This window comes from Tympanuchus pallidicinctus, unplaced genomic scaffold, assembly GCF_026119805.1.
Source record: "Tympanuchus pallidicinctus isolate F22 unplaced genomic scaffold, pur_lepc_1.0 scaffold22, whole genome shotgun sequence".
Lineage (NCBI taxonomy): Eukaryota > Metazoa > Chordata > Aves > Galliformes > Phasianidae > Tympanuchus > Tympanuchus pallidicinctus.
Genome location: NW_026294739.1, coordinates 8,690,436 through 8,714,197, shown reverse-complemented (window position 1 = coordinate 8,714,197; position 23,762 = coordinate 8,690,436). Strand labels below are relative to the sequence as shown.

The following is a 23,762-nucleotide window of genomic DNA, read 5'->3' as shown; positions in this document are numbered from 1 at the left end:
ACACTGTTTTTTTTATGACAAACATGTCAACTCTCTTCCCTGAAAGGAAAAGTTGAACTGTTTGTTCTTAGTGGCTGACCAAAGTGTTGGCTGTTAGGGGTACAAGCAAACCAGTATGTTCTTAAGGTTCGTTAGTAGAGCTGAGCATCTACAAGCCACTGATTACATATTTGGACCAGAAAGGCCACTTTAAATAAGTTGTTCTGCGGCATGAAGCACAGCATAAATAATAATTAAACAAACAAACCCAAATAATTTAAACCTTCATTCTTTGTCATATTAAAAAAAGAAACAAAAAAAAAGCAACAACAACAAGACACATAAAAGAATGTTATATGAACACACACAAAAGAAGAAATGCCATCTTTTCAAAACAGTGAAGCGTTATTATTTTGTTCACATTTAGATCCTGATTACAGATTAGTCAAGTGTCCTACAATTACGTATGCCATCATATACTTTTGAGTAGCCATCTTTTCAGAAGCTGTGGCATTTATTTATCATTTATTTTGCTGAAAGCAAAGCAATAACCTCACTGTGCTGTGAAAACAAAAGTACCAAAACATCCCAAACATCTGGAGATCTGAGATCCTGCAGCTTTAGTTAAAATTTTACTTTACACTTCTCTTACAAGAGATTTCATTTGATTGATTGTGCACCACAGGTTACTAAATACAGGAGTTCTTATTTTCCTTACATTTCTTAATTTATTTGCACACTGTCACATTTAATGAATGGTACCAATGGAAAAGTCTGTGCTGTATTTATACACGAACCTTCTCTCCTGGTTGTCCTAGATTTCCAGCGCGGCCTGGCTCTCCAATCTTTCCTTCACAACCTGGTGCCCCTCTGCTTCCAGGAAGTCCTTTGTCTCCTGCAAATGAAATAAAATGTCAGACCAAATGCTGTATTGATCAACTTAGTTTACAAATGGGTATTTGTATGTCTGCTGCTAAGCACTTCTTTTACTAAGTTATACTTAACACGCATCTGCCACGCGGTCTTACTCTCTAAGTATTATCACAATACTCATTGTAACACTGCTCAGTTACTCATTTCAAGTGTTAAATAACTGTCTGGAGTGAACCTGTTGGTGTGCCAGTTCCCCACTATTCTCTTCAACGAGCTACTGTAGTAATTTTAGTATCATAGCTTTCTACTTTTTGTTTGTAGGTTTCCAGGTGGGACTATGAGAGCAGATCATATTTCGAGAATCCAAAGGCACATATAAAAGATGGGCACGACTATGCACGAGGAGGGGCCAAATTCACAGCATTCAAAATGCTTTCTATTTCCTCCAGAATAGACCAGATACAACACTGCACTGAATCAACACTGATTAAATTAAAGTACTGCTACTTTTTCAGCTCTGTTGCATGCATGCAGGTAAGCAGAATCCATCTGACGTAAGTGAGGAGTGAGGCACTCAGAACTATTTATTAGGCCAATATTCCGGGAAGCATCAATTCTTTGAATCATCTTTTAAAATATCTTCCTACTGACAACTTCAGTACATCTCTGAAATACTTCAAATTTGCACTCTGAATGCAGTGTTGCAATTACTGCGACTTGAAGGCAGGAAATTACAAGAGTGCTAAAGATCACCTAATGTTCATTCATTTTTTTTAAATCTATTTCAATTCAGATTTCCTTTTTTTTTTTTACCATTTACCTTTTTTTTGTTTGTTTGTTTTTGTGTTTTTTTGTTTGTTTGTTGTTGTAGTTATTGTTGTTTTTAAGATCAAAAAATATGTTTTACCTTTTGGGCCCGGATTTCCAGGAAACCCAAGCCCTGGGAAGCCTGTGTCACCTGTTGGCCCTGGATGCCCCACATCACCTGGCTGACCACTTGTTCCAATCCTACCTGTTCAAAGAAAATACATAAACTGTGATGCATCTTACCACAGAACTTTATCATATAATAACTTGGTGTTTTCTAGTTTATCATTATTAATTAGAACATCACTGCAGATCATACTGTTGGATCTTTGACGCTATTTATCCTCCACATCACTTACAATAATAACTGTGATCTTTGTGTTCACAACATCAAAGCAGACATGAGTCTATGAGCTAAGTCTTTATGCAATACTCCCAATTTCAATTTTTTTGAACAACTATTTACAGATACAAATCTTCCACTTGCTGAGGTTGTTCAAGCAACACATCGTAGGGCTTAGGCTCAGAGCAGAACCAACTATATGAACAGAAGCTACCGTAAAACTGACAATAGATTTTTCTGTGCTCTTCAGGGCAGTTTTAAGGACTACTGTTCCATAACATCAAATCAAAGAGGCCTTACAGTTAGTTTCAGTCTCACTGCAATATTTAGAAGACCAGCTGTCAGAAAAGCACCCCTCTAAACCCAAGCCCCAAACCCACACATAAAGGAAACTCACTCACAGTATATTAGAACAATGGTTAATAAAGAAAAAAAGAGCCTAGAAACTTAGTAATATAATTATAAATAATTATTTAAGCAAGCTGTATAAGTTGTGGGGTTTTTTTTTGTTTGTTTTTTGTTTTTTGTTTTTTTTTACTGTCACTACGGAGGGCTTAAGAATGCTTTAAATTTTAATTCTTCTCTTTTGAGGACTGCAGGAGTTGCAGTGTATTTTAGATTAGACTTTCCAAAATTATGTCAGAGGTGCCTTTTAGGATATATGAGCTGCAACATATACACCTGAAGTTTCTGATTGTTGGAAAGCAGAATATAGCACTGCTTAGACCCTCCATTGTACTGCACACTGTGGTCATGGCCCCACGTGCCTTTTCTGTTCATTTTTATGTTTACTTCCCCTAGTTTTCTTAAAAGAGAAGGATATAGCTTATTCCTTAGTCTCTGTACCACAGAAATTCTTACAGTTCTCTCAAAATAACCCAACAGTTTTATCCAGCTAGAGATGGTAGAGAAATTCCAATCAGATCATCTGTGATTTTGACATTATCTAAACATACTCACCAGGCACTCCTGGGGGTCCGGGTAAGCCATCTGGTCCTTGAGGTCCTGGCAATGCAGGCAATGGAGCTATCCTTCTGGTCTCTCCTTTCAGACCTTCAGGAAATACATCATCAAAGTCTCATAGTTTGGAAATATTAGGCATTTAAAAAAATAACAAGGAATCTGTTAAAAATGCAGTCTTCTTCTGCAGTTCCCATACTTCTGAAGCTCTGACAGATTTTGAATAACCTTGAAATCCTGACTTAATACAGGGGTATAATTTTATTGACACTAAGCCCACCTCATGACTTCCTCTCAGCCCTCCTGCAGTCTAGTGGAAAACCAGAAAGAAGAGCACAAAATGATTTCAAGTAGGAAAGTTATTGTCAACACCAACAATGACTGCCCTCAGATCAGATGAAAAGAAACAAACCAAAAAAACCTCACATCCAGCAGTGTCTCCAACAGAGATTTATGTAGACTTCTTGATATGTGGAACAATATGACAAACCCAGAGTGACAAAGGCTCAGACAGATGTAATCTGATAATTGCATTTCTTTGGATAACAAATTCCCATCTTAAATGAGTCAACAATTCAGGTATACAGCATCCAATGTATCACTGCAGTTACAAGCACTAAGCTTCAGAATCCCAAGGATCTAAAATTCAAAAATTCTCTTTAAGAAGTGACTTAACCCTACCTTGAGTACATCTCTCCTGTCCAACTTCGTGTTCTTCCAGATTATACTTGCCTTTAAATAAACACACTGATGATTCTGGTACTGATTCAATCCTTCCTATTTTCCTTGACAACTTAGCTCACACTGATAACTATAAAGTTAAGGGATCTTTTTTTATTATTAAGACACTCTGGAACAGCACTGGAACCTGCTGCTGAAAAATGTGCAGTCTTTTTCCTTGGAAGTTTTTGAGGCTTGACTGGATAACCCTTTGAGGAACTTTTTCTAATCTCATAGCTTACCCTTCTCTGAGCAGGATTTTGGACCAATGGACCTGGTAGGGTCCCTTTCAACCTCAGCTGTCTTATGACTCTAAGATTTTTGCTATTGTTACTTGTGGGAGTGAATCTGGAACAACACACATCTCATCCTAAGAAAAACTTCCTATGTTTCATAATTTGTATCTTTGTCTTCAGTCTCTCTTTGCAATTGAAATCTTTAACATGGGTAAAGAATAATAAAATAGTAAGTTACAAACCAGCTTCTCCAGGCAATCCCTGTGGACCAGGCAGTCCTTTAGAGCCTTTGACACCTCTTACTCCTTGTGGTCCATATCCTGGCAGTCCAGGAAGCCCCATCTCTCCAGGAAAACCAGGGTTACCAGGCAATCCAGGTTGTCCTCTATCTCCTTTTGAACCAGCCAATCCCTATTAATGGTTACACATGTCTGTATTCCACAAATCACTTGCTTTTCATGCTAACTTTCAAAACAAAATGGCTGGTTCTCTGTGACTGTGATATCATATTATTTCAGCAGCAGAGCATCTCTGTTAAATGGAGAGGACTTTTATGACTGAATTAATTGTGATCAAGAAAATATGTATTTTAGTATCAGTGTTACAAGCATAGGACATTCATTCATCCTTTTTGTTAAAAGTGAAATAGTACAAACCAGCTCAATTTTCAATCACTGTGGCAGTACACTGAACGATTACTTTTTATTTTTCAAAACAATATTTGGGGAACAACAAAATTTCAAAGTTGATTCTCCTTGAATACAATGAGGTGAAGTTTAGAGAAACTGATATTTGAATTGCTTTTACAATTTCTCAGCCAACACAGCACAATGATAATTGCTAGTTTCTTTCTGCTGCACAAAGAGCTCTGTCCCAGCAATTCTAGTCTTAAAGTAATTCTCCCAGCTTTTGTGGTTTTTCTCAGCCCTGACTGTAGATTAACTCCTTAAGACCAAAAAGGAATCATTTGGACTTTCTATTTTAAGCATTCTGAGATAGAAAATCCACACAAGCCTCATTTATCTCTGGTAGTACACAAGGATATTTACTGTCATTCTTTTGTTTTCACTTGGGATTGGTTGCTATAGATGAGCATAGCACCTCTAAGTCAAGGAGAAGCTATTGAGCTGAAATACCACAATAGGTAAAACAGATCATTACATAAAATAAAATAATTGACTAAGCTTTTAATGAATTCTGTATTCACTACAGATAGATAATGCGTACTCACCTCTTCACCTTTAGAACCTTTGTAACCTTTAGAGCCAGGTCTTCCCAGAAATCCACTTGATCCTTTTCTCCCTTTGTCTCCCCTGGGCCCTGGATCTCCTTGCTCCCCTTTTGGTCCCTCTGGATACACATACCCTGGCTCACCTTTTGAGCCCTTACGTCCTTGATCTCCTTTAAAACCTGGAGGTCCCTGGAAAAAAGCAACCAGAAAATTTCAGTGCTAGACATGTCAAGTGTTTTTTTTGTTTGTTTGCTTGTTTGTTTTTCAGTAGTATTTTGATTGAATACCTGAGAATGATTCTCCTTATTCTCATCTCTATTTACTGAAAGTGCACACTTCAATCAGTGGCACAAATAAGAATACAAGAAAATATCTTAAAATCTGAGATTTCTTCTCCTGGTGTGACTCTCTCCCTAGGAACACTGTAACTGCCATAGTTAGCTATCTGTAGCTAATTTCAGTGCTCTTTTCCTGACCTCTCAGGGCATAAAGAAGAGTTGAAAGCACACTCAGATCTAGTGACCTTCTGCTCATGAGATCTAGGGAGCTGGAAAAAAAAAACATTAGCAGGCTCTTTCAATTATACACCTGTATGCCACCACAGTATATATTTGTGCATGACAGTTTTGTCTTGGACAGTGTCTACTGTTCTTTCCCAAGAGTAATTATTACTACAGGCACAAGTTAGAACAACCACCTGCTATGTCTGTTGCAGGTGCCTGCCAACCCTCTTCAGCAAGGTTCCCAAGAAGGAACGTTCTTTGTACCAGTAAATGGAGCATTATGATTTTCTCAGTACAGCTGGGGCTTTGGCAAGTCTGGATTTGCCAAGATATGCTGGACACAAGAGGAGAGATCTGAAAAAAGGCACAGCGGACAAAATATACAGTAGACATATACAGACAAAACTGTAACATGCTTAACAGCCACTGCCATGATGAACAGAATCTTGGCCTCCTCTTCACCTGACTAGTCAACTTTAGTGTCCTCAGCTTCTCCTCACAGGACCTGTCTTCCAGCTCTTTAACCAGCTTTGCTGCTCTCCTCTGGCCAGTTTCAAGCATCTTAATATCCTTTTGCTATTAAAGAGCCCCAGCATTGCACACAACATTCAAGGCAAGGCCACAACAGAAAACGGTTGAAATCACTTAGTGTAACACAGCATGTAACACCAGCTGTGACATTTACATGAAATTATTATGGGATCTGAAAAATAATCTGAAAAATGCAAATCTTACTTGAGCTCCTGGAAACCCTGGTGCACCTGGAGAACCTGGAGCTCCTTTGGGACCTGGCGCTCCTTCTCTACCTGCAAAAGAAACAGTGTATTTTGCGAAGGATAAAGAAACCAAGGAAATGGATTTTGACAAGCTCTGATAATCACACTCAGCACTGAATGTTACTGCCATTCACACTGACTGCATGAGCACAGGCTTCAAACAGCACCTAAGCTCAGTGCTCAGGCATAAATGCTTTTAGGGCACAGGCTCACATCAGCAAATGGAGCTGCATTATGCACACTTATCGCAACATCAGGGCTATTTCAGGGACCCAGAATATTGCATGCTGCAGACATGCCCATACCAGTCCCGATTCTCATCCTAAAAGTATTGGCATTTTCTATTATCCCATGAGGAACACTGAGATCATTTACCAGGGATGCCATCCTGGCCACGTGGCCCAGGAGAACCAGGGAGACCAGGCGTTCCCGGAATATAGCTGCAATCAGTACACATGCAAGCTTCATCACCTAGAAGGAATATAATAAATTAGTTGTTTAACAGCAAGTAACTCCTAAGCTTAACAAATGTGTTATATAATTTGTTGCAGAGAGTAGCCAATATATCCTGGTCAAAGAGCAGTAGCAGGAAATGTGACCTTAACTTCAATGGAAAGTCACTTTCAAGCACTACAAGATTACCTGTGGCCATACAATGAATCAGAACTGACAACATTTAAATGACAACATAGGAACATCTACTTTTTTTTAAATCTCTTGATTTTTTTCAATTCTGGTTACAGTAAGCTGTTTGGTTACTCTCTACTGATAGCCAATTTTTTTCAGAAGAAGAAAGTAACACAGGTTTTAAGCTAATATGGCTTCATGGGACCACTTTAATGACTGGCAAGAGGCATACAAATTCAGCAGCTCTGTGGTGATAATTGCAGAAGGAACCTTCTCTCAAAGACCAATTGCTGGTGTTGGACATAACAACAGGGGAACACAAAAACCTTACCAATTGTCCCAGAGAAGGTCTACACCCTGACTGCAGTGCTATACAACTGATGTGTGTTGCTGGCATGTGCACTGCTCTGAGCTGCTCTCTTCTGTAAGGGGAGGACAACATCTTGCTATCTCTAAAATTGTATCTAAAACCCCCGAACTTGAATAGCTTTTGAGGTCAATTAATTCAAAACTTTCAGAAGGTTTCTAAGTGATAGCTTTCTAAAAGGAAGCAGAAATGGAAAAGGAATTTTTCAGCTACGCATCTTAGTTTTCACATGAAAAGGCCAGTAACTGCCATTACACTCTGCTCCTGATTTCATTCAGAGGAAACACTGTCATGGAGGAAAAAAAAAATTCCACTTGAAATCAAGATATCAAAACCTGTAGTGAGTCTGAATACCATTTTTTTTTCAACTCTAATTTCTGCTGTATTATAAGAGCTCTCAAATATGGAAAGGCTTAGTCCACAACAGTAAGATTTCCAGGTGTCTCTGATATCTTGTTACCCCAGTGAACACTATGTCAACCCTGAAACACAGCCAGCAAACACAATCACTGACCTTTCATGCCCATGTCTCCTGGAGGTCCTGGAGGTCCTGCACAACCTGGCTGTCCAGGGAGTCCTGGTAGGCCTGTTCTAAAAGTTACTCTACCTGTTAATGAAACAAGCATGGCACCAATACATCAGACAGTTATTCATTTGCTAAAACAGAAAAAAAGGTCCAGAGATGAGCTGGTGTCAGTATTTATTTAAGAGAGAACTACCTGGACAAGTGCAAAACATCTTTAACTTCAAATACATGAGGATAAGTACGGTAAAGCTAAAGTAAATCTCATCATACTGCTGCTGGATCCATCTGTCCAGCCAGGGAGGTGCCTTTAGAAAGCACAATCCCTTTTGGGGGGCATATTTACATTTTATTTGAATCAACAGAAACATAGCTCTTATTTTTCCAGAACTGGAAAGAAAACTTCTATTTTAATTGTAGATTATTAATGCTGTTCAAGTATATTTGTCATAATTATTCTGGTGTATTTACTATCACTCTGGAAAAAACAGAAGATACATTGATCAGTACATCTGCATGATAGATATCTTTAAGAGAGAAAAGGAAAACATTACATCAGAAAAGAACTTGTGTAAGCCATACCATATATAAAAGGAAACACATTGTTGGTTCTTAAAGATGTTCTCCTGGTTAATACACGTTCTGAAAGTGTTATAAACTGCATCTACTCAATTGGTTCATCTATTGCTTTGCTACTATTTTGTTTTCATGCTGCCAGAACTTCAAATCAGCTCTAATGCCCTGTAAGATCTATGTAGGCATCTGTGTGATCTCTCTTTTAGAACAGCCCTTTGCAAAGGTAGTTTTACAGAAAACCTGCATTTTTGGAAAAGTTAATCTTAAGAACAGATTTCTCTCATTAGTCCTTCCTGTGATTATATAGTAGATTTTTAGTCACAGTTATACAGAACAGTAAGACATTTTTATACTAGGAAATCACAATTTCTTCTTCCCAGAATTTCATTAACAACGAAGCACAGATCTTTGCTTTGCATGCTTTTTAATGAATACTCTAAGAAGAAATTTTGAAAGAAAAATTACGTTGTATAACTCAATATACACTTCATTCTTAAGTATTTATCTAATCTAATTAATTAGATATCGAGATGACTCTAGATTTGCTGTTGTACATTGTGTATACAATAACAAAATGTCACCTGGTTCTCCCGGAGGACCTGGCAACCCAACAGAACCAATTCTGCCAGTAATCCCAGGCAGTCCTGGAGGGCCTATAATACACGAGCCCACCTGTCCTTTTTCTCCCTTTGTTCCTTTTGGCCCAGGAAATCCTGGGGGACCTCTCAGACCAGGTCTTGACACACCTAATAAAAGAGGAATAAATATCAAGGTAAACAAGAAATGGAACTTCGAAGCAAAGTAAAGTTTGCAGGTTGACCGAGACAAGCACATTGTCTCAGAGTCCGTATCACGAATCTTTTTTTATGCTGTGATTTATTAAATAATTACAATGACAGGGTAAATATATTTTTAAATGTTCTTTAAATTCTTTTTAAATACTTGTCCCATCAAAACTTTTGGGTGACATATTTTTGCTATCTACAGTTATGTTCAAAGTCTTCCAAACTTAAGATTTTCACAAAGCTGACATGGCATAATAGCGAGGTACTGAATTATTACACATACCTGGTCTACCAGCATCTCCAGGAGGACCCTGTGGCCCTGCAAAATAATTTAAAGTTTAGAACTTTAATTGAAAAACTGTATGATCTACAAGGCACTAATCAGTAACACTGACTACCATCTTTGGACTTCTGCATTCTATTCTCATTTTATCTTTTAAGAGTTTGGTTTTGCCTGTGTAGCAAATATACCACTTATGCAACTGTTGCACACTGCCAATTCTCACTAAAATCTGGTTCAAATAATTCAACACATTTTAATTTTACAGCATAGTCAAAATAAATGAAAGAAAAAAATTTATTATTTTAGGGTGATAGGCAATTAAAAATAGCCAAAAAAAGCCAAAGAAGAGTAGCAGAACCTTCACAGAAGACTTACAGCCCTGATGGTTTGTCTATGGCATACATAAACAATACTCTGTTGGAATTATCCACTGAGGTCATTATACAGAATACGAGTGAGTTTAAGTGCTGAACTCAGTTATCTGTACAATGAAGTATGTCAACTTCACTATTTTTAAAAGGAATTTCAGCTCTGCAATTTCACAGGAATCATTTGGAAATATTCTTGGAAAGGCAGAAGCAAGTTGCTGGGTACTCAAAAATCTAGCCTGAAGAAAGCCCTTTGAGTAAACTGCTCTTTCCAAAAGATTCTAGTCTGAATAGGCTACTAACCAGGCATGCCACGTTGCCCTTTGGGTCCTGGAGGTCCAGGAGGTCCTGCATCTCCTTTTTCACCAACTACGTCATAATACTCTGTCTTAATAAAAAGATTGCATGAAAAGTAAAAATAATAAGAGTGAAAAGCACAGTGCATCACACTGACCATTTAGTTAGAACAATGTTATGATTTCATTCATCATATTGACGTTCTGACACCATGATACCTTTCTAATCACATACTAATTACTCACAAGCAGACAGAAATTGAAATACAATTGTTAACACTCAGCTAAAGCCAAAAGACTTGTACAAATATAGGGAGCTGGGAATTCCAACCAAGTTCCTTAACCCTCACAGAACTCCTCTGTCTGTGAATGCAATTATACAGGCAAGGTACAAGTTGGAGATGCAATCATGAATATTACAGTAGCATGAAAATATTCTTGACACAAACCTTCAGGAATCAGTGTATTCGACTGCCTAAAAGTAGCACCAGCAATATTAGGCTACTCTCCTAAGTAATCATACATGAGAACAGACAAAATCACCTAGTTAAGTCACAAATGCATATAGAAGTCATTCATTTAAAAATAATATTTATAATATTCTTAGTATATTCTTAGTTCTTGATTTCAGAGTTTCTTTAAGTAAACAGCAGAATCACAGAATCACAGAATTGTAGGGGTTGGAAGGGACCTCCAGAGATCATCGAGTCCAACCCCCCTGCCAAAGCAGGTTCCCTACAGCAGGTCGCACAGGTAGGCATCCAGGCAGGTCTTGAACATCTCCAGAGAAGGAGACTCCACCACCTCCCTGGGCAGCCTGTTCCAGTGCTCCGTCACCTCACTGTAAAGAAGTTCTTGCCCACATTTGTGTGGAACTTCCTATGCTGCAGTTTCCGGCCGTTTCCCCTTGTCCTGTCTCCACTCACCACTGAAAACAGTCTGGCCTCGCCATTCTGCCCCCCACACCTTAGATATTTATAGACCTGGATCAGGTCCCTTCTCAGTCTCCTTTTCTCAAGGCTGAACAGACCCAGTTCACTCAGCCTTTCCTCATAGGAGAGATGCTCCAGGCCCTTCACCATCTTTGTGGCCCTCCGCTGGACTCTTTCCAAGAGATCCTTGTCTTTTTTGTACTGGGGTGCCCAGAACTGGACATAGTACTCCAGATGAGGTCTTACCAGGGCAGAGTAGAGGGGGAGGATCACCTCCTTCGACCTGCTGGAAACGCTCTTTTTAATGCACCCCAGTAAGCCATTGGCCCTGTTGGCCACAAGGGCACACTGCTGGCTCATGGCCAACCTGTCGTCCACCAGGACACCCAGGTCCCTTTCCGCAGAGCTCCCCTCCAGCAGGTCATCCCCCAACCTGTACTGGTGCATGGAATTATTCCTCCCCAGATGCAAGACTCTACACTTGCTTTTGTTAAACCTCATCCGGTTTTTTTCTGCCCAGCTCTCCAGCCTATCCAGGTCTTGCTGAATGGCAACACAGCCTTCAGGCGTGTCAGCCAATCCTCCCAACTTCGTATCATCAGCAAACTTGCTGAGGGTGGCCATTATCCCCTCATCAAGGTCACTGATGAAGATGTTGAACAAGACCGGACCCAGCACAGACCCCTGAGGAACACCGCTGGTTACAGGTCTCCAACCGGACTCTGCACCACCAACAATGACCCTCTGTGCTCTGCCAGTCAGCCAGTTCTCAACCCACCTCAATCAAATCAAAATCAAAATCAAAAAGTTAGTAGCTATAGTTCTGCTTTTTCGTAACTATAATTTTTTTGCTCTTTTCTGAATTATTTTGCATGGGTATTACTACCCAAAACTAAGATTACAGTAAGAGTTTTGCCTTGCTACAAACACATCACATTGAAATGCAGATGGACTACTAATACACCGATTTTAAAACAAAAAACAACAAACTGCTTAAAACTAAAATTCACGATTTTTTTTTAATTAATTTTTTGAGAAGCAGTGGGCATTTTTACAGCTTTGCCATCATCACAAATTATTCAGCTTATTTGAAGTTACTTCTTTTTGAAGGTTACCATTAAATGCACATGGGGCCTTTAAGAAGGCCAATGGAGTGGAAATAACTGAAGTCTAATGAGATGCCATTTTTGCATCCAATCCTACATGAAGGGAGATGCCACCTCTGTGAAACACCCAACAATAACAGTACCTCCCAGAATGACATATTCCAGTAAGAGCATCATGAGGCATCTGAAATTGCCATATGAAATCTGTTGGGTTTATTCTAGTGGGTTAGACAAATGTTATGATGAAGGTAATTTACACTTACTTGACCACAAGCTCCAGGTGGACCAGTGTTTCCTTTTACACCCTTCATTAAAGGACAGAAATTGTTTATTTATTGGAAAACAATATTTGACATGACATTTGATATCCTTTGTTTACTTTGTACTTGTGTACTTTGTTTAGAACATCAAAAGACTTCTATTCCCAAACTGTTTCTGTTCCCAACACAACTGTTCAGTCGTGTACTCCAAAAACTACAGAAACACAGCAGCAGGCAAGGATGGGCACTCTAGTTCATGCACATCATGTATTAAAGTTGGCCCATTCTCTATTCTACATATTATTGTCATATTTCAAGTAAAGTAAATAATAATAAAGACAACATGCTAACACTGAAACATACCTTATCCTCCTCCTCAAAAATAACAACAAAAGCATTAGCCAATACCTTAGCTCCTTGTCTACCAGCCAGTCCTGGTTTGCCCTGTTCACCATTTTGTCCCTGCAGGTGATAGAGACAATTTTATCATAAATTATCTCTTAACACTGTCATCAGTAAGATTTAAATTTGAATTTTTTCTTTTTTCATGGTAATGGCAATGTGAATGAGACTTGCTCAGGGGGAGAAATCTAAGTGAAAGACTCAGGTTAGGCTAAAATTCCTTGCCTGCAAGCAATACTACAGGTCTGACATGCAAACCCACATTTATAATGGCATATTCTACCAATCCTAAGGTGAAACCCCTCCAAACAGCACAAATGTATGAGGTTCTAATTTGTCCTCCCTCCACAAACTGATGTTTCTGAAAGAGGATAAACTAAACGCAATGTGATATTCCCACTTATAGCAACTTCATCTTCCAGATCTTCTCCAATGTCTGTGATAATGCTGATCTCTACCACAAAGAGACGTCAGCAAGACCAGACGGAAAATAATACAGACTGCAGCTAAGGCTTTCTGCAAGCATAGGTATGTAAGGAAAAAGGATTTTGCCAGAGCAGATGCAGCTCAATGCACTTCTTGTTTGCAATGCAGAAATAGGAAGGGAACAATGACCTGTCTTTGTGATGACAGAAGGTATTATTTGTGTTAACTGAATGACAAGACAGTGAAGTCTTGCAATCTGTCATTCCAAGTTTTTTATCAGACTGGAATGTTTAGACTGAGTACTAATGTTGTTTTGACACAATGAGGATAATATTTTAGTAGGAGAATGACATACGAGAAGTCAGGTTTTGTAAGCTCACTGTGGCACTAATTCAATGTTATTAAAGTGAAATAAATATAAAATTGAATAACTGTTGAATCAGTATACAAACGAAATCATTCTGGGTATAAAATAACATATTTTAAGAACTTGCCAAGTATTTTGGCACTTCCTCCAATGTAACAATTTTAACATCTATCAGTCATCTCATTTCAGGCCAAGATGGCTGTGACCTTGACTATAACTTTTCTTTGTAAAAGAATGTCAATGATTCTATTGATTAAAATTTGTCATTTTGTTTCTTGACTCTGGCTAAGGTAAGGTTTAACTCTCTTGCAAAATTTTCAATTTGATTAACTAGAATGAAATTCAGTTGAGTTAATTTTTTGGAATTTAGTGTTTATTTGACCTGGCTCAGACCCATTTGATAGTTAGCTGCAAGCAACAAGTCTTTTTATTTTACAAAGATGCAACAAGATCTATGCAGTGTCCTTCTCCCTCCTGCACAAATCTATAGGTATGTGGCATGTTCTAAGGCCAGTTTAATGACAGGAAATTTTTAACAATGCATGCAAATCAGCATTCTCAAACATATTTTGCAAAGCTGTGACAAGATGTGACCATGCTGAACAGATGACTGTTACTTAAAAAACATTTTTAAGGTTTCCTTCATTACCGGTAATCCAGGTAGACCCGGAGCACCTTCTTTACCAGGTTTACCCTACGAAGAAAAAATAAAATAAAATAGAAAAATAAGAAAATTTAAAAAGATCTCTAGTCTGGTTTACTGGATGAGAGAGTTTTTGCATTTTAGAAAATCTGATTTGAAAACTGGAAAGCAGAAGAGTAACAGCTTTTCCCTGAAAAGCAATAGAACAAAACTGCTTTTCAAGGAAGATTAACATATCATGCCTTTTTCACATACCTGTGCTCCAGGTTCTCCTTGGTCACCCTTTTCACTCTGAGAATCACCAGTTGGCCCCTGTAACAAAAACACGCTCAAATACATGTTTTTAAGTCACAGTTTCTAAATTAAATACATATTTATCTTTTTTTTTTTAAATTTTATTTATCTTTAAATAGTGTAAAGATGAAGTGCAAGTAAAATAACATTAATAGGTATTCATTAAAGGTCAGAATAAATAGCATAATACTGGACTCTAAAGAATCGCCTTAATTAGGTGGTGCTGTCCGAATGTCTGAATTTATGGGATTTACTGTAGTCTCTTACTGTAAATCCCATTGGCCCTGGAAGTCCTCTTGATCCTTTTTCTCCTTTCTCTCCTTTCAAGTCCTATTATAGAGAAAAAGTAATAAATTCAAAATTTAATATGGTCACCGAGATGTTTCTGGGCTTATCTAAACATTCTAGTGTAGCAAATAGGAAAGCCTCAAATCACTGACAAGATCACTTAAGCATAGATAGCTCTACTTAAATATCTAAACAAAAAAGCAACTTACTATCAGCACCCCTGCCTACAGCTAGAGGCACAAGGAAGGTTAAGAAAGGCTTCTACAGGTACACCAAACGGAAAAGAAAGGTCCAGGAGGACCTTTAGGTTTGCGACTACCTGAGGAGCCTGAACATCTTTCTGTCTCTGGATCTTGATGAGGTGTATCCCAGAGTCCTGAGGAAACTGGCTGATAGAGTCAGCAGCCTACTCTCAAGGATATTTGAAAAACTGAACGGACACATTTTAAGAAAAGCTTAGTACCTAACCATACCTACAAAGTGAGAATGGGTGAAAAGAAATGTTACAGGACAGTGAAGATAACAGCGCTCTTGCAGAAAGTACAAAACAGTAAAATGGTTTATTTGAACATGGTCTTTGACTATTTTACTACCGTCATGTTGTCTGGTCCACTTAATGTAACAATAACAGTTCCTGGTGGTCCAGGAGGTCCAGTTAATCCAGTGTCTCCCTTAAAAAAAAAAAAAAAAAAAAAAAAAAAGGAAAAATGAAGCAATTACAAATTTTTGTTTATCTGTTTGTTTCAAATTACGACTGCTATACATTTGACATTGTGATTTTTTTTCTGTCTTTACAAATACTTGTTAACACCATCAACATTTCTGTTTGCTTGCTTTTTATCTCCCAGTATATAGAAAATAGTAACTGCTATCTCCTCATCTCCTCTTAGGTTTCTACTATTCTATCATAAGCTTTTTTCTTCAACTTTTATGAGAAAAGAGTTTGTCCTCATATACTGCCATGTTTCCATCTTCCAGTAAAAAACTTCCACACATACACTGAGAATTTTATTCACAGTATCTACTTTTCCAAACATTTCACAATAGTATATCAGAAACAAAACTTAAAAACATTTTAAGCATTGCATGCAAATACCTTTCTTCCTTTGGTTCCTATTACTTTCATTCCCATAAGACCCTATAAAAACAAACAGTTTGGAGCTTTTTACAAAATTTATTTTATTAACACCCATAGAATATGCAAATAGATGTTACATATATTAGAAAGTTTTCATTTTCATTACCAATCTGAGACTACCTTAGGTCCAGGAGGTCCTGGTCTCCCTGGTATTCCCTACAAAAAAAAAAAAAAAAAAAAAAAGGAAAAGAAAAAAACAACCACTGTGTAAAAAAAATTATGATATTCACACCTATGTAGGAACCCTGAAGTGCCCAGCTTTCACTGAGTTATATTACTTTTTTTCATTTCTTTTTTCACCATTACCGTTGCCATTTGTTGTGAGGTGAAGATACAGTAGAGATTACATGGTCTGACTGCAAACACATACCTCTATTATAGTTATTTACATTAGAGTTTAATGTTAATTTATGGGTAGTTGTTTTAAAATAAAAATTTATGGCTACTTAGAATCACAGAATCATAGAATCAGAAGGTTGGAAACAACCTATAAGATCATCTAGTCCAACCGTCTCCTCATTACCACTGCTACCACAAGGTACTAAACCACATCTTGCAGCTCCTCATCCAGATGCCTCTTGAATACTGCCAGGGTCGGTGACTCCACCAGCTCCCTTGGCAGGCCATTCCAGTGCCTGACCAACCTAAACCTCCTCTGGTACAACTTGTGGCCATTTCCCCAGGTCCTGTTTGTTGCCTGGGAGAAGAGGCCAAATGCCCCCTCACCACAACCTCCCTTCGGGAAGTTGTAAAGCACAATGAGGTCTAAGGACAAGGATATGTCTGAAAACATGGAAATTATCATGCATTAAAATAAAAAGGAAAAAAAAAGAATCAGATGTATGTATGGATTTCACAAACTCAAGTCTCTCTAAACCTCAAACAAATCTGAGAGTCAAATAAGTCCATAGATGACTTTAAAATCAAAGGTTAAAGTAACATGTGATATTTAAGATCATACTCACAGAAGTTCCTGGAAGGCCCCGTGGTCCAGTTTCCCCAGGATATCCTTGAACACCCTGAGCACCCTGCACATTAAAACAAACAAATGAAAAACAACAAACCAAACATAACATGAATAAATGTCCTGGCAAGATGGTGAGAAAATTGTAATGCTAAGTTCATCAAACTGAATAACAGGAGCAGCACTGTCTCTTGATTTCCTTTTTATGTCTCAAAAGAATGCAGAAATAAAACTGTGTTTTGAAACACAGAATACATATATCTTCTAAAACTAAACTACGTTAGGGTATAAGTCCTGTTTAATGCAACAGTGGACATTCTAATTATCCATGTAGTCCTGCTGTTAGACAAAGTAAGCCTGCAAGCTTTGGAATATTCTATGCAATAAATCCTATATTTTAAAGCTTCATTTCTGAAGAAATGGGATATTTAGAATAAATTTATGTTCTTCATTTATATTAACAGTCAAAAATAAACATCTACTCTGCTTTCTTCTATTAATCTTGATGTTTTGTAGAAAAAATACAGATCACATTGTTTTTAGTTAACAATTCTGGAGAAGCTGAACCAATTTTACTTCATGGGGAACTTTTTACCATTTCTAAAGTAATTATTCTTGTCTGCAACCTGACTTTCTCATTCCTATTTAACTAATAGATAAGGAAGACTGCTGGTTCTGAAGACAAAATAATTACCATTATTCTTGTGTACTTCGTGTTGAAAAGTCAGAAAAAAAACTTCTGATAAACTATATTTGTCAGATTATATGAAGTTAAAAATTTTTAAATACGGTTATTTTCTCTTTTAGAAATGAGTAATTGTAAAAAATACTACACATCTATAAATACATAGTACATAAAAATAATCTATTATACGGACACGCATATATACATACAACTATAGGTATATATGCACTTAGATCTCACAGTAAGAGTTAACTATTCATTACCTGATGCCCAGGCATTCCTGGCAATCCAGGATCACCTTTTGCACCATATCCTTGGTCATATCCATCTGCAGGGCACCCCTGGACAATCCAATAGAAATCAGATAGAAAGATATGCTTGGAAAACTTTTTAATGGATCTTAGGCTTCAAATCTTCCAACAGAGTATGTAGGGAAATAGGCAATATCAGAATTGCAAGACGATGATAAATGTCCACTACAGATAGTTCTATCTTAAAAAATGATTTTATTAAACAGCATATAACTTTTTTAGGCATCCAAGCTCTCTGTATTAGGAGTAGTCATCATTTCAGATCTACCTTGTTTTCTTATCCACAGTCCTGAACATTTTTTCAGTTTTTCTGTTGCTTTTTTTCATCTTTAACTACTCTCTAGTGCATTTACAGGTTTCCATATGAATTCCATAAGCTAACTGAGGAAGAGCTTAATTCTTTGCATGCTTGAAAGACAAATTCTGAACAAGCAACAACTGTAGTTAAAGGAATTGAAAAAAATATACAATTTTGTATCTCAAAATGAGTACAGACAAAGCACCAAAATTTGTTGTACTTCTGGAAAATAACCCTGTTTTCTGTGAATGATGATCTCAAGTACTCATTTTCAGCAGCAAACATGAATATTAAGTCTTGATTTCCAATAAGTATTTCAGATAATATACCATAAGTGACTGACCTTATCTCCTTTGATGCCAGCAATACCCTACAGAGATGAACAATCATATTACTAAAACAGAAAAGCAAGCAACAATGGTGAAAGGACACATTATAAATATTCATTAAACTCAGTGCTCTTGAAATGATTTATTTTCACAAACACAGGGTAGCCAGGTACACATTTGCTGTGCCTGATTTCAATTTAGGAAAAAAATGACATACTATCAAAAAGTAGTCTAGACACACTGCTGCAGTTCTACATACGCAGACAGAACAGTCTTGAGGTCAGATCTTAAAAAAACTTAAGATCAAACAATACGAGAGTTGGTACAATAAAGACCATGTTTAGAAATTATCTGATTTGAAGCCACTAGAACTTGACAGGTAGCATTGCTTTCTCTATTTGTTGTCTGTAAGCTTTTTTAAAAAAACAATTTTTTACATAGAAAAAAAAAAAAATGGGTAAAAACAATGCAGCCACACTAAAAGTATTGGCTTTAATTCCTAGTTCTGTTATTGGCTTAAGTAGACTGTATCCTCAATGGTATGTGGGCACGAACTGAAAATGGAATCTATTTAAATACATCCTGTACACCTTTAAAGATGTGTTAAATTTTCATGACTATGCCTTGCGTCATTATAGAGCTAATATCAGATAATGTATTCACATGCATTCATTGCCTAAAACATTGAGGCCTAACGTATCAGATTATGCATCACTTTTAAGTTTTGCTTCTTTACTGCACTCTATTCATTGTTAATAAATTGGGAATACCTATATATTTCAACTGTCAATACCAGCTAATAGAAGGCTTTACAAAACTCCTTCACTGAGTGTCTGTATGCAATAAAAATGCATACAATCACGAATTTCAAAGACACCTACTGGAATGCCTGGAGCACCTCTTCTACCTGGAGGACCTGGGAAACCCCGATCACCCTGAAATTAAGAGCAATTGTTAATGCTTATTATTATTATAGCAAAGATACAAAGAGGTTTTTTATGTTATCACACTAAAATTATAGTTTCTATCACATTAAAAGAAGTGGCATAGCCTGACCTCACAGGTCAGAGATCAGAATTTATTAGTTATATCAGACCAGTTTTCTGTTTTTCTATAAAATGCATTATTTTCCATAAAAGGCATTCTTCTCACTCCTTCTTTCAGATTGAATTCTTTCTTAATATTAAATTTTTCTATTAGTTGCCCTTGGGATTTATGAATTGCCAGCTGCAAGCTAGATACAGGTAAATCAAAATGAACTAATTTCCTCTTCCATTACCCATGTTAAAAGAAGGACTGGTTGGGCAAAGCTGATTAGGTCTTCTGGACTTTAGGCAAAATAATTTCTTTCTGTCAAAACAACAAACATAATTCTTAACAGCGCAGGACATTAACTTATATTATTTAATTATTCTTGCACATAAATATAGCGCTTTTCCTTCCATTATTAACTGTCATGTTTCATTTTTTTTTCTAGTCTGTAAAGTCACAAACCAAAACAAACCAAAATTGTTGTATATTGGAGGGAAAATAAGAATGCTTTGGCCATTCCCAAACATAGTCAATCACAATCACAACCAGCTTGGTTTGTACCTTTGTGCCATTGCAACCTGGAACACCTGAGCGCCCAGGGTGGCCAGCAATTCCTGGTTCACCCTAAAAAACATATACAAAATTGACACAAGCTTTGTTTTTGCACATTCATATTACCTGCAGCAACACTGAAACAGTTTGGAACAGTGTTTCACAAAACATGATAGATTACAAAGTGTACTGAAATCATTACAGTGAGTAAGAATTGCTGATGCTAAAATTGTTATCTATAGGTTAACTGACAGACAATTCAGATGTTGACACTGGAGTGAGTATGCTGGGTTGCGAGTAATTGTGTACTGAAGAGTATTTCAAGAGAAAAATTTGATAAGTCAGATTCATTTTTACTTACTGGAAGGCCTGGCGGACCTGAAAATCCAGGGATTCCTGGGACTCCCTAATTGTACAAAAACAGTAGAACAACGTCACTAATATTATGGAAAATCTCATCATGCAAATTTCCTTTTTGTCATACTCTAAACAGAATGACACATTCCATGACATAAATTTTAAAAATACTTTGAAGGCATAGAATCACAGAATGGCTTGGGTTGTCACCATGAGCAGGGTTGCTATCCACTAGATCAGGCTGCCCAGGGACCAATTCAGCCTGGCCTTGAACACCTCCAGGGCTGCGGCACTCACCGCTCCTCTGGGCAGCATATGCCAGTGTCTCACCACAATCTGGGTAAAGAATTTCTACCTAATGTGTAACGTAAAACGCCCCTCTTTTAGTTTAAAGTTATTCCCCCTTGACCTATCACTACCTGTGCTTGTAAACAGTTGGTCTCCCTCGTAGTTATAAGCCCCCTTTAAGTGCTGGAAGGCCACAATGAGGTCTTTCTAATGCCTTCTCTTTTCCAGGCTGAACAAGCCCAGCTTCCTCAACCAGCAGCCCTTTGATCATCTTTGTTGCCCTCTTCTGGATCTGGTCCAAAAGCTCCATGTCTTCTGCTGGTGGCCCCAGGCTTGGACTCAGTACTCCAGATGAGACCTCATGAAGGCAGACTGGGGCAAAATCACCTCCCCTCCTACTGCTGGCCACCCCTCTTTTGATGCAGTCCAGGATACAGCTGATCTTCTGAGCTGCAAGCACACACTGATGGCTCATGCCCAGCTTGTCATTTACCAGAGCACCTAAGTCCTTTTGTTCAGGGCTCTTCTCCATAAGTTCTTGTCCCAGTCTGCAGATGCATCTGGAATTGCACTGACCAAGGTGTGGTACCTTGCACTTGGCCTTGTTGAACCTCCAAGGTTAACACGAACCCACTTTTCAAGCTTGTCCAGATCACTTTGGATGGCATCCCTTCCTTCTGTCATATGAACTCATTTTTCATATATTACTGTTAGCTTTAAACAGGATATTTAATACATACAAGTTTGTTTAAAACGAAAGTACTTACTCGTATACCTTTGGGTCCAGCCAAGCCCACAGGTCCTGGTGAACCCTAAACCAGAAATGAACAACTGCATATTTCAATATAATAGAGCAAATACAAAACAGGGTATACAATATTTTTTAATATTAGTACCAATGTGTGCATATGCAACTATATATATATACATATATATATATAGGATCCTATATATAGGATATATATATATATGTAGGATTTGTCTATTACAAACACTAAAAGAAACAAGCATTTAATCCAGCTTCTATACATGGTGGCATTCTGCCCTACCTTTCAGTGTTTATAGGAGATATACCTCATCATAGCTCAAAAAATAACTGTCAGCATCTTAAGTGAGCAGTTTCTATAGATCTTTTCAAACTGTGAGGACCCCTCTGCGAGGAAAGAGCTGGAAACCTCGCATCAGTATTCAAGAGTTTTTCACCTCCTAGGCATGAATGATGTGAATGTAATGTAATGCTCAGCTATATCCAGGTACCAGCCGCTCTAACCTGTGCTGTTTTGTCTAGAAAGGAAACTGAGGAGCAGGTTGAAAGGGAGCTGAAAAAATGACAGCAGAACCTGTCACAGCACAGTGTAGACAGAGTCTGCTAGAATTACTGCAAGATATTTAGAGCATTACTGACAATATGAGAGAACTTTTATTCTACCTTGAAAGGAAATGGGGAATGTACAGAACCACACAGCTCCCAAAATCCTGCCTGACAGTTGATTTAAGATAAAATCACATGCATTGGATTAGTAAAAGCTAACACAAATATATACTACAATTTCTGATACTCAGGCAAACAGAGATGTCCTCACTAGATAAATAATTATTTCTGCAGAAGTTATTATCACTTATCACAAGGGAAGTGCATGACTGAATACTTTTTTATGTATTCAACGAGTTTACATGAACAGCTCATCAGCATCTACAAGATTTACCATAAGTATCAGTTCAGCAAAATAGAAGAGACAAATTAGAACATAATGCAACACCCAAACAAATTAAAATTATAAGGAAACATTTATTTAAAGGTGTAGATAAAGAGTGAAGCCACAGGATGGAGGCCCTAGATGTGGTGTGACTACGGCAGTGCTGTCAGCCTTTCTTCTTAACTTTCACTATGTCAGAGTTCAGGCCATACTTACAAATAGCTTATTCAGCAAAGACTGATTTTATTGACGACAGCAGGAATGTAGTCTTCAAGACATATAAATATATAAGAATATATAAATAACATGTTTGGATTTTTATTTTTTTTTATGAGCAACTTCTTTTTTTCCAGCTCATTCACAAATTACTGAAAATTCATATTTTGACTGAGTTTTTGGCATGTTGGCAAGTAAGTCTAAGTCATCAAAGTCATTCTCCCCAGAGTTAGGGTAAATATAAGGCATTTCCTAGACAGAACAAGATTTAACTGAAAAAACATATTTTGCTTCAATTTTTCTTAAATCTATTTTCCATTATTTGCCTCAGTAATAGCTTGTTTCCCCTCTTTCTAGCAACAGATGTCAGAGCACACTGTTTAGACAAAATTGCAGTTATGTTACTGAAACATATTTAGACGTGTGTTCCTTGCCTCTGGCAAGTCAGTCCAAGTGCTTTTGCACAAAAACTTACATTCATATCACCTACTTCCAGTCATTCAAAACTGAACATTGAAGCTTCTAACCACATAACATCAATCACTAAATGGGGGATTCCTGAACACGTGGTTTTGTTGTTGTTTTTCCTGTTCTTTTTAAAAACAATTCTTTTTCCAGGCATATCTTACTTCTACATTCAAGCACAAAACCAGTGTCTTTCTCTCACCACTGAAACTTACCTTTGGTCCCTGTGGTCCTGGAGGCCCTTCTGGACCTGGAAAGCCTCTATGACCAGGTGGCCCTGGAACACCAGGGAAGCCTTTTTCACCCTGTAAATGATAAGAAGTCTTGAAAATATTACTGATTCCTCTTTTTGATAACTAATTTGTAAGACACTCGTTATTTTTAGTACCTCTGAACTTCTACATTCTTGTCTACTACTGTGGCAGATAGATTACTCTTGCCAATACTGACCTGGGCTCT

At 37.6% G+C, this 23,762-nt stretch overlaps 1 protein-coding gene across 2 annotated transcripts in view; it reads right to left on the bottom strand.

Moving 5' to 3' along the window:
- The window catches only part of COL4A3 (collagen type IV alpha 3 chain), a 60,606-nt gene that overhangs the window by 23,073 nt on the left and 13,771 nt on the right, over positions 1-23,762 (bottom strand). Inside the window, exons 3-29 of one of the 2 annotated variants that reach the window (XM_052686145.1) lie at positions 23,519-23,608; positions 21,693-21,737; positions 20,642-20,686; positions 20,290-20,352; positions 19,578-19,631; positions 18,711-18,737; positions 18,022-18,099; positions 17,075-17,137; positions 16,230-16,265; positions 16,068-16,109; positions 15,565-15,642; positions 14,951-15,013; positions 14,645-14,701; positions 14,396-14,440; positions 12,960-13,013; positions 12,555-12,596; positions 10,261-10,345; positions 9,590-9,625; positions 9,103-9,267; positions 7,937-8,029; positions 6,804-6,899; positions 6,388-6,458; positions 5,150-5,338; positions 4,161-4,329; positions 2,963-3,055; positions 1,760-1,864; positions 777-874 (exon numbers count right to left, since the gene is read on the bottom strand). In XM_052686145.1, the coding sequence (XP_052542105.1) occupies positions 777-874; positions 1,760-1,864; positions 2,963-3,055; positions 4,161-4,329; positions 5,150-5,338; positions 6,388-6,458; positions 6,804-6,899; positions 7,937-8,029; positions 9,103-9,267; positions 9,590-9,625; positions 10,261-10,345; positions 12,555-12,596; positions 12,960-13,013; positions 14,396-14,440; positions 14,645-14,701; positions 14,951-15,013; positions 15,565-15,642; positions 16,068-16,109; positions 16,230-16,265; positions 17,075-17,137; positions 18,022-18,099; positions 18,711-18,737; positions 19,578-19,631; positions 20,290-20,352; positions 20,642-20,686; positions 21,693-21,737; positions 23,519-23,608 (2,082 nt within the window). Of the gene's footprint in view, positions 1-776; positions 875-1,759; positions 1,865-2,962; positions 3,056-4,160; positions 4,330-5,149; positions 5,339-6,387; positions 6,459-6,803; positions 6,900-7,936; positions 8,030-9,102; positions 9,268-9,589; positions 9,626-10,260; positions 10,346-12,554; positions 12,597-12,959; positions 13,014-14,395; positions 14,441-14,644; positions 14,702-14,950; positions 15,014-15,564; positions 15,643-16,067; positions 16,110-16,215; positions 16,266-17,074; positions 17,138-18,021; positions 18,100-18,710; positions 18,738-19,577; positions 19,632-20,289; positions 20,353-20,641; positions 20,687-21,692; positions 21,738-23,518; positions 23,609-23,762 lie in introns of those variants that run through there. The other variant, XM_052686146.1, reaches the window with a different exon arrangement.